Below are 16,751 nucleotides of genomic sequence, written 5' to 3' on the forward strand. Positions count from 1 at the left end.
CTTACACTGCTAAATTAGGGACGGCTAGCGCAGATAGCCCTCGTGTAGCTTTGCGCGAAATTCAAAAACAAACAAAGCTCCACGAAAATATCCAAGCCAAACATACCCGTGCTTTTCTTTATTTTTTTTGTTAGAACATAACTGTAATATTTGTGTTTATTCAGCTATCCCAATCACGAAGTTTCTGAAGCTTATTTACGATAAAAAAAAATGGAGGGAGCTATGGGGTTTAGTTATGGTATCCGTTTTTTTTTATGAGTGTCGCATGGAGAAGTCTTAGAGCTCTTAGTGCAACGAGGGTGCTGGATGTTTATTGAATTTAGTGGATTTATGTGAAGGTTCGAAATAGGCCTAGTAAAGACTAATTAACCGTTAATCATGTCCACTGCGGCCCTAAATTCCTACTTTATCCAAGTATGAGCTATAGATTTTAAAAAATAATCGATTCTTTATGCTAAGGAATTAATCTATCTGTGTTAAACATTAATGTTTTTATCAGGAAATGGGAAGCACGTTGTATAAAACATAGTTTATCATCTTAAAGTCAAACATATATTTGTATTTAGAACCAAGCAACATGGGCAACCGTAAGAAAATTAGTTATAGATAACTCATAAGTCTCCATAGTGTAGTAGTAGTAAGTATTCAACTGTGAAGCACGTTGTATAAAACATAGTTTATCATCTTAAAGTGGATACTTATGAGTTATCTATAACTAACTATCTTACGGTTGCCCATGTTGCTTGGTTCTAAATACAAATATATGTTTGATAGTGTAGTAGTAAGTATTCAACTGTAAAGCACGTTGTATAAAACACAGTTTATCATCTTAAAGTCACACATATATTTGTATTTAGAACCAAGCAACATGGGCAACCGTAAGATAGTTAGTTATAGATAACTCATAAGTATCCATAGTGTAGTAGTAAGTATTCAAAGCGCATCCGATTGCAAATAAACTGCAAAAGGGAGTGTGGGGCATGGAATTAAAGTCATAAGCCACGATTTTTCTTACAATCGTCAGCCTCTTGCATCAATGGGGAGTAGTCAAATTGTCAGCCTTCAGGTCCGTCAGGAACTTGGTGAGTCATTCAGTTAAGGCAATTCTAGCTTTATATAGATGGGTTTTATGGAAATGAAGTAGACCTAACTGCCACTTAATTCAGAGGAGTAAAAAGGTCTCCGCCCATCGTATGGAACAAGCCACGGGCGTTCTGGAGATTTCGTCATTTAACCTCGTGAATATTTTTTTTTCGTACATTTTTCTTTGATAAGCTAAATTCTCTATTGCACTAAAAGTTTTCAACTAGATGTCTAAAAATAACTCATTTTATTTGTGTCTTTTTTTGCCATACATCTCGGAATAAATTGCCTAGTTGGTTCTATGGCTTTTAGATTTAAATGCTACTCACAAAACAACAAATTAAACATTTTATAGAAATAGTCATCAATTATTTTCTTGTCGTATCAATGCTGTAATAAAACTTGTTTAAACTAAAATTAATGTGGATGCTTTCTAATATGCTGTGCTGTCTTTTGCCAGATATTCTTAATGCTTAAATAAGTTAATATTGCGCTCCTTCAGTTGAACGTCAAAATACATAAGTAAGTTCAACTGTAAGATCTAAATATTCTGTATTTGCTCTTATTTAGAGTTTATAAGCTGGCAACTACTGTAGATAAATGTTTAACTTTGCGGTTTTTGTCTTTCCTTCATAAAAATTGATACCTTCTCATAATTTATGAAAGTAAACATTACTAGTAAAGTGATTCTTCTTTTGGAAGAAAACAGAATCTGCTTAATAAATGGGTCGTTAAAGGATCTTTAAGTTACAAAAATATTACAATTAATTGAATGTATGTTATAAAAACAAACACAAAAAACTTTTAATATTAGTTGATAGTTACGTTTTGCTCAAAACTTACCGATTGAACAAGATCTTTAATAGTTATTTACTATTAGCATGCGCTATTCCAAGCCCAATTACTTCAGTTTGTTTGTTTATGAATTTTGTGCAAAGCTACACGAGGGCTATCTGCGCTAGCCGTCCCTAATTTAGCAATGTAAGACTAGAGGGAAGGCAGCTAGTCATCACCACCCACCGCCAACTCTTGGGCTACTCTTTTTACCAACGAATAGTGGGATTGACTGACACATTATAACGCCCCCACGGCTGAAAGGGCGAGCATGTTTGGTGTGACGGGGATGCGAACCCGCGACCCGCAGACTGCGAGTCGAGTGTCCTAACCATCTAGCCATGCCGGGCCAAAATACTTCAATAGCGAAACTGATATTCTGAGTTTCAATATATATATATATATATATATATCATTTTGTAACCGCCTGTTAGAATAAAGCGTAGACTAGTGGTATATATATATATCATTTTGTAACCGCCTGTTAAAATAAAGCGTAGACTAGTGGTTGTATTACTTGATAAACAAATCATTACAAATACATGCTAACATGATATGGCTGATAGACACAGGCATACAGTACAGATTTCGGAGCCTCACCACGTCCCATGAAGCCATGTGCAGTCACGCCGTATCCGACGACCGTGATATCTTGATATTAACCTTGCAAAATGATCTGCCATAAGGACGTCATGCTCAAAGTGCACTCAGTTCCTTCCAACAGGTATTCCGTAATACATTCAGTGTACGAGGACACCTGTTCCCAGAAATCCATAGGCGCTACGTCTGACGAGTTGACCAATATGTCTTCATATGTAATAGCAAGAATACCCGTTTTATTTTCCAGCTACTTGAGGTATGAAACGGTTGAATAGGAGATGTGACTGGAAGCCTTATCTTGGTGAACCCATATCTTGTTGGCCTCGTTTCCAGACGGAGGTCTTTTCTTTCTTTTTTTTTTTTTGTTATGTTGCATGTTGCTTGGAGCACGTGGACAGCTTTTGTTACTGATCTTTGTGTTTGTTGGGTCTCAATTGTTACAAGATGCTGCACTTTGCCTACAACGGCTGATGTACGACTTGTTACAAGACTCTTTGTGGATGGTGCTATTAACCCAAGATTATATATTTTTCCTTTGTTTTCCAATGGCAATAAGTACAAGTGCCAGCCTCTTCTCGAAAATTCAGAATCAAGATCTATAAACCTTTGCATCGAAAAGGATTGTTACATACCCTTCTCAAAAGTGATCAGTTTGCAGTGGCATCACACTATCTCCGAAACACGAAACAGTGTAAAAATGTAGTTCTGATACATTCCGTTCCATCGCAACTATTTATATATATATATATATTGGCTCTGGTTGTCACGTGACTTAATGATTTGCATATTCAAAATCTTTTCAGTATATCGCTTTGAATATTGTATTCTGTAGCTGAACACACACGAATATACATTATCCACCGTATTTTGGGTAAATATATGCGTGCGATAGTTGTAAACCTAGAGTTACATAACGAAATATGTATACACAAATCTACATTTATCGCTAGAAGTTAATAATGTATGGGCGTGTGGTCGTTTTTAGCCTAAAATATCGTCGGTAAACCACCTCATTTGGAGTAGGTATGGGCGTATGATAGTTTTAAACCTAAAGTTTGGTAGATAAATACACATGGATGTAAATATACAACTTCATGTTGGATTAGTATAGACGTGTGGTACTTTTAAGCCTAAATTTCTGTAGATAAACCCATGCAAATCTAAAGTTACCAAAGTACAATGGGTAAATACGGGCTTATGATAGTTATAAGTCTAAAGCTCTGTAATAAATACACACAAATCCGAGCTTAGTTTTGGGAAAGCATCGGTATGCGGTAATTGTTAAACACATTTTTCACATTTTTTCTTTGTTACGGCTGTGAACCCACTATCGCTAATACAATTGTTCAAACTTTAGCCAGTAATTAATATAGATAAGTGTTGGCAGAATGTATTTAATATAAGAAATATTGGACTCAACAAATTATTCTTTTGCTTGGTGAAACTGTGCGAAATTGTAACGTCCAACGAAGTCATTTTATTCATAAAGGACATTAGAAAATCCTCCTCTTAAATCAATTATTTAAGCAACCACAAAAAGCAAACAAAAGTAATCTAACTTAAGGTTTGATTTGTTATGAATTTCGCGCAAAGCTACACGAGAGCCGTTTGCGCTAGCCGTCCCTAATTTAGCAGCAAAAGACTAGAGGGAAGGTAGCTAGTCATCACCACCCACCGCCAACTCTTGGGCTATTATTTTACCAACGAATAGCGGGATTGTCCGTTACATTATAACGCCCTCGGGCTGAATGGGCGAGAATCTTTGGTGGGATGGGAATCTATCTTAAGGATATTCGGTTATGCAGAAAAAAGTATAAAAGTCACGACAGGAGTATGAAAAAACACTGTTCAAAAGTTATTCAGGACAGTAAGAATTTATTGGCACAAAGTTTCCAACTTGTAGCTTACCAAATGAACGTTATCTTGAAAATAGGTGGGATGAGGATTCTGAAAAGAACGAGGTCTAAGTAATAGTGATTCACTATAACAGATCCTTGTTGTACATATTATTATCAGCAAAGCTTTTATGTGACTCGTGCGTTGTTTAGTATATATGTCATAACGTTTTAGTTTAATATGGTGAAAAATAAAAGTGTCATTAATATCCTGAGATTTTTGTGAGCAATTGAATTATCCAGGGGGAAGGGGCAAAGCAGGGAAACCAGAGACGTTAGTTAGTAAGGAGAGGACAGTGTTATGTATTGTGTTGTGAATGTGTTAAAAAAACAGCTGTAAGAGAGAGGGAAAGTTTGTTTGTTTAGAACAAAACCACATTGGATAATCTGTTGTGTCCACCCAGGGAATTGAACCCCAGATTTTAGCGTTGTAAGTCCGTAGACTTATCACTGTCCCACCAGGGGACGAGAGTTTTTCTGTAGTTTGTAATTAAGCACAAAGCTACCCAATAGGCTATCTGTGCTCTGCCCACCACGGGTATCTAAACCCGGATTTTAGCGTTGTAAGTCCACAGACATACCGTTGTGCCACTGGGGGGCGGGACGAGAGTAGAAAGTTAAAACCCTTTTAAACAAATTTCCAGAATTTGAGTGAGTGTAACAAATTTTAATTTTGCAAATAGGTAGTTAACAAGCACTTGAGCTTTAAGTATAACTACATGTATTTAAGAACTGACATCATCACTGCAAGTGCCTGATTTACACTAGATCTGAAACCCGGAACCTATTTGGAATTTTTTAATCTTAAGGCAGAAACATTATAATTAATTTTAAGACTGTCTCTGTTATTAACAATTGATATTTAACTGACATAGTCAACTACATTACTCTCCTACAGCCACATTCCAAATAGTAGTTTCGATAACTTTTAAATGCCTATCTACTAAAACTCACATCTCCCTCGACAGTGATCTAATACTGATTCCCCCTAGTAATAAGATTTGATAGGTAATTTAGAACATAATATCTTACAAATATTTGACCAGTAAAGTAATATTTTTATTGCATGTGTTCCACAAATGGTTGGTCATGAAACCATTTGACATACGAAATCACAACTGACTTTGAGAAGTTTTGATAGGACGTGAATGATACTAATGAAATATGTTGCATTTAAGAGGTGTTTCTTGAAGGTGTTTAAATAGGAATTAGAGCACCCACGTGTTCGCATGGGAATTTTAGAAGCGTACAAGTGATTTACAGTGTTTTATGCTACAAGTAAAATGTATGGGGACAAAACTGTTATAGAGTTAGAAACCACAAATATCCCATCCCTCTGGGGACATCGGGGATAGTAAGGCTACTGAAAGCGACTCTAATAATAGCTGCAAGTAAAATGTATGGGGACAAAACTGTTATAGAGTTAGAAACCACAAATATCCCATCCCTCTGGGGACATCGGGGATAGTAAGGCTACTGAAAGCGACCATAATAATAGCTGCAAGTAAAATGTATGGGGACAAAACTGTTATAGAGCTATAAACCACAAATATCCCATCCCTCTGGGGATATCGGGGATAGTGAGGCTACTGAAAGCGACCATAATAATAGCTGCAAGTAAAATGTATGGGGACAAAACTGTTATAGAACTAGAAACCACAAATATCCCATCCCTCTGGGGATATCGGGGATAGTGAGGCTACTGAAAGCGACCATAATAATAGCTCCCATAGTTGGGGCTGAAGTGGCAAAATGCATATTGACGATATTCTCACACTCGATGGCATATTTTGAAAATAACCAATTTTGATTGGTTGATTAAAACATCATTCTTGCTTGATCAGAAACCTGTTAATCAGTTAATCAAACTCGTGATGATATGATATGATATATTAGATTTATTTAATCAGATAAAAAAGTTATTAGATGCTGAAACTGATTAAATCAGACATTGTAGAACATTATTATAATACAACGATTTAAATGATGTGACTACAGAGAGAGAGAGAGAGTTCATTTCTAAAACTGACTTACTGTGACTAATGTGAAGTAACACACATAAATATGTGCACGCACATTAATTCAACAGAAGTACTAATCAGTGTGTTGATTTTAGCATTAGGTAAAACGGGAGGCAGTAAGCCAGTGAAACGGAAGAAGCCTGACAAGAGTCACGATTCACCCGACGGGTGTGGCGCCGAAAACAGTGGTTCCGGGAACGAATCCACGGGAGACAAGGGGAAACGAAAGAAAGCAAGGACCACGTTCACGGGCCGACAGATATTCGAGTTGGAAAAACAGTTTGAAGTCAAGAAATACCTGTCTTCTAGTGAACGAGCTGAGATGGCAAAACTGCTTAATGTGACGGAAACTCAGGTGAGTTCGATCACGTGAACTTGGAATACTGTGCTATGTGACCAGGAAAGCATTGATCACGTGATACCATATAAGATCGTACAAAGACTTGTCTGATTTAGTTTATCTTAATTGGTTCAATTATGCAGTGTCTTCCATTAAGACTCGTGTTTCAAGTTTAAGTTAAATATTTCGGTTTAAATATGTGTTAATCTCCATAATTCAAATGATAAAGTTTGTGTTTTTACTAAAAGTGGTATCTTAAACTCACATAGATAAGGTACCGTGTGATTTAGTAAATCCCAATGGGCTAAATCGTGTGACTTAGCTTTTTAAGTCACGTACCGATTAGAAATTCAGCGTGACTAATTCACATGGCTAAAATCATGTGATCCAGTTAAATTAGGTGATTTGAGAGAACAAACTTAGGCAGGACAATTGTTGTGACGTAGCTATCCTGGAAACTAAAATTAGCTCACTTAAAACTGATTTGGAATCCAGGCTTATTTTATAATTCTACAAAGTTTTTCAAAACCGAACAGCTGCTTCATCTAAATAGGCTATGGGGATTTCGAATACTAAAAATTCAAAATTTTATTAAGTTTAATTAATATTAACTTCCTATCAGAGCAAGCTATGTACTGAGAGTGAAATCTAGAAATCAACTTTTCTTCGTTTCTACTGATAAAGATTAGAATACATTGTTCCATCAGTTCGGCACTCTCACTGCTAATAGCATTTTCGGTCGTAATCCCAATGATATCTCGCAAGGATCGGCCAGCTTGGGAGATTTAGGTTAGTCCTAAATACAAATATTAATCTAACAACGTAAACGATCTCTATGATAAAGAATAATAATAGAAAATAATGACATTCGATATGTTAAATAGTATAACTAATAATGTTAATGAAAGTAACAATAAATAAATAATGAGTATATTTTATTTAGAGAACTAAGAAACGCTAGTTGTTGGCTTGAATCACTGCTGTAGAAGACATTTTGTTTGAAAAACGTAACCTAGTGTGACATGCCTAATTTTTTTTTCCAATTTTCCCAACACGTTTTTTTTTTTTGAAAGCTCAATAAGCCACTCCTTCTGTCTAACGTTAGAGGTGAGGGACATCTGACAAATTTAAGACCACACATGTTACTGTTTAAATTGTGTCGAGTAGCAGTAATTTTCCTATAGTTCAATAGAAAACTAATGTTTATGAAAATACAAAATAATAAATAAGAAAATAAAATAATACACGAACTGTCCATGAAAATATAACAATGTTAATGTGATACAAATTTAAGAACTTGCTAAACACATTGTGTGTCTCTACATTTTAGCTCTGAACAACAGATGACTGATACTGGATTGAATAAAAACTGCTTTTATATATATTTTCAAACTTATATATTCGAACTATAAGTATAAACATATGACGGTAATACGTGACTGTTCTATGTTGAATCTGTGCACACGCGACGTAGAGATATTTCCCGCGATATTATACAGATCACAAATTCGATAAAGTAGTCCATTTTAACGACTAATTTTGTGCTAACTAAACGTTTTTAATGCACACTTTCCTACTAGGACAGCAGAAACTCACAATTATATATTTTATTGGAAAGATCATTATCCAGCGCCATTTTTTTATAGTTCCAACGAAGTTAGTTCGTCACTAAATTATTTTATCTTTATGAAAAGAATAATTTTTTAATTGTTCTTTCTGGAAAAACTTACACTTAATTGCAGCAAATATTCTACAAAACAAAAACAAAAAATTATTAATCAGCACCATTAATTTCAGAAGTCATATACTCTAATTAAACATTTATCATTAAGTTACAGAGAAAACTTATATCTTCATAGGTCAAACTCTAATTATTTATTTTTAAGCTATTAAAAACATAGCATTTGCATATATATATATTATTTTTGACAGTTCGTGATGTTTCATAAAACTTCAGGAATCTTATTGTGACAAGTCTTTCATCTTCCAAATGAGTAATATCTAAGATGGAGGAATTCAACATGAAATATTGTTTTGTTTTTATTGCAATAATGAACTGAACACAAAGACAATAACAGATTTTATGGATTTAATAAATTGTGAAGCTAGCATAAAGTTGACGACAAGAATAACGTTTGTTACTACCTTGGGGATCCAAAAATATGTTTTATTTCCTATTTATCAAACAAAATTACTTAACCAGGGGGAGCCACCGAGAGGGCGGGGCTTATACTGACTGAAGCTTTTCCCAAGAGCCAGTACAAATGTGTGGGGGTAATTCATTCATTACAACGAGAATTTACTGGAGTCGTTGACTTATGGGTGTAAACTAAAAGTTCAAAGATAGTTGTATCCCGAGTCTAATTGTGTAATTCTGGAAACAATCTTAGTTCTCCTGTACTGCTTTGTAGAAATGTCAAAGACCTTATCTGATTTATAATCTAATTTTATAGGGAATTTACACATGAATATATTTATGTGTCCCTAAGTATCGTACTCGATACAATGTTAATTATTATACTAAAGTTGAAAAAAAATTAATGTAAGTGAATATAGTCAAATAATTGGATTACGTTATCATTCGATGGGTAGTATTGTAACCACTATAAAATGTTACAAAGAACAACACTCAAATAGTTTACTGACGAAAGCGTCTAGTATTTGGACTTCGTTGATTTTTGTTCTGATAAAATAAACAGAAAGTTGTTGTTAGTTCAAAGCTACTGTCCACCAGAGAGAATAGAACTCTGGATTACAACGTTGTGATTCCATAAACTTATCAAGGGACATAAATGGGAATATAGATGGATCATAAGTCATTTTTGTGCCCTTTAAAATTCTTGAGTTCATGACTTATCTCCAAATTTAGATATACAGTTTTATTATTGTAAATTAAGCCAACTCACCACAGCGTCAAAACATATGTATATACATGAGTACGTGTGTACGGTTTAATCGATTTTTATGTTATGTTATGCTTGGTTGGTTTTATTTTGTTAAATTCTAGCAGTTTGATGCACATTAGTCATAAAATTTGAAAACGGTTGATTTTGTCTCCAAAAACACGAACGAGTTTTGGGTGGTAAAGTACTGTATTGATCGTCAACATATCTATACATCAGAAATAGTTCAGACGTGGCCAAGATGTTGGCGTATCGGGCTGCGGACCGTAAAACCAGAGTTTGAGACGTGCTGCTGTTGAATATAATCAGCACTTTATGCTTTCGGGCGTTACAATATTGATAGTCAGTCCTGTTATTCAGGATACAGAAAGTTAGACAAAGCCCTTATGGCGGCGGGTGCTGTTGTTTAGCTACTTTCAGGCCAGAAGCTCAAAATTAGGGACCACTATACCTGAACCCTAGAAGTTTCTAAGTTTCTGACATTTAACCTACGTGTACGTAAGGTAACAGACAGGATGTAAAGTCCAATTCTACTTATTAGAATTACATACTAATGACATTTCTAAGTGAATACAAGCAAACCGAGGACAACTTGGGGACTTGCTGAATTATATGTGTCCTTGCTTTAATGTTCTGTTATGAAATTGTTTTCGAACCTGTGTCCTAATTTTAAACATCTTTTGTTATACGAGTGTTTCTGTTGCTTGTTATATACTTTTCACCCAATAAATATATAAGGGCTACATAGTATATTCGATCAGAGCAAGCTGTCTACTTAGATCAGAACTAAAAAAAGTCAACTAGAAGTGAGCACAGCTAATTAAATATACTGTTCTTAGGTCCTTATTTATAAATATTAGTATGCATAGTTTCATCAGTGGGGCACCCTCGCTATTAGCGATATTTTCAATTTCACATTGAATTTAATGTGCTGCATACTTATCTTTTGGCAATATAATGTAGCAATCTATAAGCATTGATCGAATAACTGAGAAACTATATGACATATCTGTGTAGATCGCGCCATGAAAAACGAGGTAGACAGTCAAGCCGAACGGTTAAAGCTCGAATATAGACATATATATTTATAAAAGAGCTCAAAATTTAAAAGCTACCAAACACGCCCACGCTTCATTTTATGATATAACTCCACGTTTTACGAATTGTTCCTAAAATTCAATATGTTCTAAAAACAACATATATATTCTATAGACTCATAACCTATAGAACATCAAAACCTACAACTCAAATGAGTTGGACGATGTTTAAAGGCTTAACTATATTTGAATTAACACAATCATTTGATTTGAAATTGCACACTCCAGCACTGTAAACACTAGTTAAATATCTTATTAACTACTAGGTGGTTGCTATATTACATTAGTATCGAAATAATAGTAGTATTATTATTACATTAATAATATACTTTTTAGTGTGAGCCACAATGCGACACTTTAATTTCTTAATTTGATAATATGAAACAATTTTGATTACTGATTTAATCTGACCTTATATTTTACTTTTATATTAGAGTATCTCAGAGGAAGCGTAATGTTCTGATTGCATTATGGCGGTTATTGTTTCATTCATATCTTCCAACGATAAGCCAGGTTTGTTTTGTAATTATCAATCCTGTCATATATTGAGATGAATGTTAATTTTAGATCACTTTGTGATTCAGTAATGGAAGCGTTTAAGATGATAAACAAAACAATATAACCTATTCGAATTTTCTACTATACATACTTTTCGGTTAGTTTTGTTAAACTGTAAATAATATTTTGAATTTTATGTAAATGCAACTATCTCTGAATCTTTGGGAAGTTTACTTGATGACAGAATTATTGAGACAAAAATTAAAATGTTTGTTCTACATGAAACTCTGGCATTTTTTCGTTATCATTGTGCGTGTTTAAACTTCTACCTGTCATCATAACTAAACCCAAACATAAGCTCTGAGGAGATGTGCTGTTCTAATATCTAGCACGGCAAAGTTCTGTGTATAATTTCTTTTCTTTTAACCAGTATTAAGTATTTAAATAAATTAAGTATTTAACCAGTATTTAAAATTAAGTATGATCACTTTAAATGACTTTGTTTTGAAAAATTGAAGTGTTGTTTGAAAGAAGACTGCTCTTATTCCATAAATTAATAGAAGGACCTATAATAACAATGCCATAATATTGTGAACGATAAACTAATTAACTTCTGAATGGGTTTGTCGTAGAAGCTTGTTCTTTAACTGTTAAGCTTTATTAGGAAACGTTTCTCTCGAATGAGCCGGTTTTAAATATTTCCTTTCATTAGAAACCCCTTACCTGGTGGCTCAGCGGCTACCATAGGGCTTAGAACGATAAAATTTGGTGTTCAATCCCTGCAGTGGACACAGCACACAACATTTCCTATTATTAGAAAACCCTTACCCGGTGGCTTAGCGACAACCATAGGGCTTAGAACGATAAAATTTGGTGTTCAATCCCTGCAGTGGACACAACACACAACATTTCCTATTATTAGAAAACCCTTACCTGGTGGCTTAGCGGCAACTATAGGACTTAGAACGATAAAATTCGGTGTTCAATCCCTGCAGTTGACACAACACACAACATTTCCTATTATTAGAAATCCCTTACCTGGTGGCTCAGCGGCAACCATAGGGCTTAGAATGATAAAATTTGGTGTTCAATCCCTGCAGTGGACACAACACACATATTCTGTTTTGCAACTTTGTGCTTACCAATAAATAAATACATCTATTATTCGATTTGTGATTTATTTATGTTGGACTACGAGTTGAGTCTTATTCCCCATTATGAACATGCAGTTTTGGTGTTAGAGACCTCAAACATAATTTTTTTCATCAGTAAGAATAATAACAGAATAAAGAAACTGAATAAATTGTGTGTGTGTACACATTGCATTTGTGAAAATTTATCTGGCGGATTTTGTTTTGCTTGTAATGTGCTTTAAGTGGCAAATAATACGCAATGGTATGATGTGACTGACGAAAAAAAAATCTAATTGAAGTGTGTGAGTATGCAAATCCCGATTGAGTTTTGAAATAGGTCATCGATTCAAAACCGTAAAAAAAAAAAATACTTCGTGGAAGAGTAACACGCGTGTTAAAAAAGTCATGCAACAAAATGATGTAATTAGTGACTGCTTAAAGAGAAATTATCAGTAGGTATCTGTTATAGTTCTATTTAAGTAGTTTTATAAAAGACAAAACATGATGTTAGTTATGGGAAAATAAATTGTGGATAGTACGTAAATAGGCTCCATAAACTGGTTTAGCGATTTGCACTCTGGTGAGTGATCTCGACCGGTTTGTGTAAATTACATGGAAAACCACCAGGTGGCTAATGATCAAATTGCGTGAAATCCCTTGTTCAAATAAAGATAAGTTAAAATGGGTTTTACGTGCTTCAGGGACACATAAGTACTACTATCTATTTGTAGCTTTATTTAGACTTTTGTGCAGCACTGGTGTGTATCTTGGCAGAAATTCACAATATACAATGAAATAAATAGTAGTTTTTTTTATTCTTAGAAAATATAGTTTCCAGTGTGGATTTAATCAAAATATTAGCTGCGGACTGATAATAAATAGTGTAATTTCAAAAAATTAATGACAAAAATAAATTCAAAGTTTGCATTGTACTTCCCTTTTTTTATTATTCCTTAATCGTTTTTGTTTTTGCTTTTCATTTCTTAAAAAAGGTGTTTTATATTGAGATGTAATCAGTTAGTGACATGTTTTAGGGATTACCCAGTGGTTAATTACACAAACATGCTGGCGTTCCTGAAATTGCTAGTCTTTTTCGATATATTTTGTTTCTTGCTGTTATAACAAACGTTAAGATTTATATTACAGGTCAAAGTTTATTAAAGTGTCTGAAATTGCAAATTAAGATCAAAGACATTGCTTGATAAAATTATTTAAAACCGTCAAAAGCTCAAATCATTGTTTCGATAATGATATGAAACGTTCGTTAGGTTGAAAAAGCAAGAAAGCTATTTGTAAGAAACAATAATGTAAAAACACCGAAACTACCGGAAAGTAAACTTTATATGAAGCTGATTCACCGAAACAGCGTTATTCAAAGAACAAAATTAACTGGGACCGCGGTCGAATGATTGGCCTGGATTTAGATGTATTTATTTACCCATAACTATAAACAGTTCCGGCAATAAAGGTTTATTACATTTTACAGTCTGTACAACTGGTCAGTAATGATAAGCATTGGGTATAAGTTTTAATTTGGAAAGAACAAGTTTCAACTTCAACAATTCCTACCGCAGTCAAACAGAGAGAAAAGTCTGGGAAATGTTTCGTGATGAAGTGGATATCTCCTAAATTAAAACCGAAAAAAAAAATCAAAAATCAGCTTACTAGGAGACTTACTACTTCTTTAGTATGGCAGTAGCGGTTTTACTTGCTTGTTAATTAGGCCCATAGCGAGTGCAACTTAAGTTCATAATATATAGGCGGTGTCAGACGCGGCGCCACGTACAAATATGTCGTAGTAGTGGACAAGGAAATTAAGTAGAGAATGTGTTAACGGCTAGATCGCCTTATCTGTCGTAAAACTGACATACAGCAGCAATCTCTCTTGTATAACAAATAATATTACCTTCCTGCATTAGATTTTAAAAAGTTAACTATTCAGTTAATGCCAGTTGGGACTTCCTTTTATATTGTAAAACAAATGTTGAAAAAAAAACCTAATTTGTTTCTCGATTCTTTTTTCTGGACCACAAATCAATGTTTTACTTCTCTGTGTACAGTTAGCAGTACTGTGTAAATTCCCAAAAATTAATTAATTGTATAGAAAGTCCATCCAATTTTCAAACTAAGTCCTTATTTTAACAGGTGTATTTAATGCTCAGTAGTAAGTATTTGAAATGGTATTTAAGTATGGCGTTGTTAAAGGAGCAAGAGTTTTCTGCACCACATTAGTAAGCCTTACATAGACACACTTAGAACCTAATAATAAAGTGGAATGCAACGTTGACAGAGGCTGAAATGGACTCGTGGATCGATATGATGAGCGCCCGTCGCTGGTGTACCTTGATAGTGGGATCTGCGTTCTGTAATTAAGGACCACTCCTAAGCTTCAGTCAACGTAGACTGGTCAACCCACTGAGGGACCGAAAAGCCATAAAGAAAGCCGAATGAGGGCTTAAACCTGCTGAGCTGCTTGGTCGCATCACTGAAGAGCTGGGGAGATTTTATTAAAGGATAGCGAGCCGAGCGCTGCTGACGTAGTGTTTGTGACAGTCACACTGCAAGATTTAAGGAGGTAGTCAGCAAGTGCTGTTGAGAGGTTGTTAGGGTATTAGAAAACAGCTCTTTATCATCCCTCCCCACTCTCTCTCTCCTTTTTTTGTCACTTCCCAGTTCTGAAACTCTAACTGATGGCTTGAGTCTGTACATAGTTCGTAAACTGAGTTTCTTTCATTCTTTATGTGTGCGTGTGGACACGAAAAATGAGAATTTTAGGCAATCTTAATGTTCATATTTATTACAAATACTATCTAAAAGCAACAACAGAAATTATAACACATGCTCATTAGTATAATTTTAATTTAGCAAAAACTTAAAAGTTTAAGTTTTATATGTAAACAATTGTTGATCTTGGTATTTACATACAATTTAATGTCATTGTGCTCATTTTTACACAGTTAACTTTCCATCAGATATGTAAACCTTTATCATGGAACCAACAGATAAGTTCTATGTTACCGTTGAACAACGATTAGCTATAGACGAGACATAAGTATCACTTCACCCTTAAAAAGTTCATGTTTTTAGCAGATATGTAGAGTTCAAATAATGCTTGCTATGACCGAGTATAATATTTACTTTACTAATGTTAAAACCTATGCTAAAGTTTTGATTTAAGTTACCATTAAGAAAGCTACCTTACTAAAAGGTTAGGGTAAGACACATTTACATATAGTTAGAATGTAAGGTTAAGCTATCAGTGAAAATGCCTGTTTCAAAAGATAACGATAAGATACAGATATAGATGTATCTACATTATAAAAGTTACGGTTGCGATACCAGTAAATAAGTCTACTTGACCAAAACGTAAAGATAAGCTACTGATTAATAAAGGTATCTTAACATAAAACGAAGATACAGACCAATTAATAAACCTACAGTAAAGATAAGTTACCAGCGAGTAAAACTCCCATGTCAAAGATAAGTTAGGTGTAAGTAAATCCTTGTTACCACGAATAGTAAGTGCACCTTAATGATAGAAACATTTACATGTATGTATTACCAGTAGATAAGATATACTTATCAGTAAAAAAAACAAACAACAACTTAAAATTGTATATCTATTCTCAACTTCGGTACTTTCTTACGTTTTCCAATTAGATATCATGTATGAAGAGAACCTAACCAGTACACGAGTAATGAGTTACCTAGGGTGAAGTTTTACACATATTTATAATCAATAATTTTACAAAATATTTAATCGCCGAAAGCTTGAAGTCTGCTATGCCAGTAAATAAGATCTGCAGAAGCAGCATAGGTTTATTGTACCATTAAATTATAATTACAAAAAAAAGTCTACATTTCCGGTAGGTGAGGTTTACAGAACGTAAGATAAGGTCCACTTTGCTGTTAGGTTAAGTTTGATAGAACCAGTGTACGTAGATTATAGGTTTATATTGCTATTATAACAGGACTATATGACCAGTGGATAAGATCTGTATCGCTGGTAGTGTGTGTGTAAAGTCTATTTTACGGATAAAGTTTACAGGACCAACAGATCGTCTACATGACCAGTGGATAAGATCTATATCGCTGGTAGTGTGTGTGTAAAGTCTATTTTACGGATAAAGTTTACAGGACCAACAGATCGTCTACATGACCAGTGGATAAGATCTGTATCGCTGGTAGTGTGTGTAAGGTCTATTTTACGGATCAAGTTTACAGAAACAACAGATCGTCTACATGACCAGTGGATCAGATCTGTATCGCTGGTAGTGTGTGTAAGGTCTATTTTACGGATAAAGTTTACAGAAACAACAGATCGTCTACATGACCAGTGGATAAGAT

General features: G+C 34.4%; 1 protein-coding gene across 1 annotated transcript in view; it reads left to right on the top strand.

Moving 5' to 3' along the window:
• Positions 1 to 16,751, top strand: part of LOC106461191 (homeobox protein Hox-B5a-like) — a 47,197-nt gene that overhangs the window by 28,317 nt on the left and 2,129 nt on the right. Inside the window, exon 2 of the mRNA XM_013920987.2 lies at positions 6,529 to 6,788. Within this exon, the coding sequence (XP_013776441.2) occupies positions 6,529 to 6,788 (260 nt within the window). The remainder of the gene's footprint in view (positions 1 to 6,528; positions 6,789 to 16,751) is intronic.

Source organism: Limulus polyphemus, unplaced genomic scaffold (assembly GCF_000517525.1).
Source record: "Limulus polyphemus unplaced genomic scaffold, Limulus_polyphemus-2.1.2 Scaffold911, whole genome shotgun sequence".
NCBI lineage: Eukaryota > Metazoa > Arthropoda > Merostomata > Xiphosura > Limulidae > Limulus > Limulus polyphemus.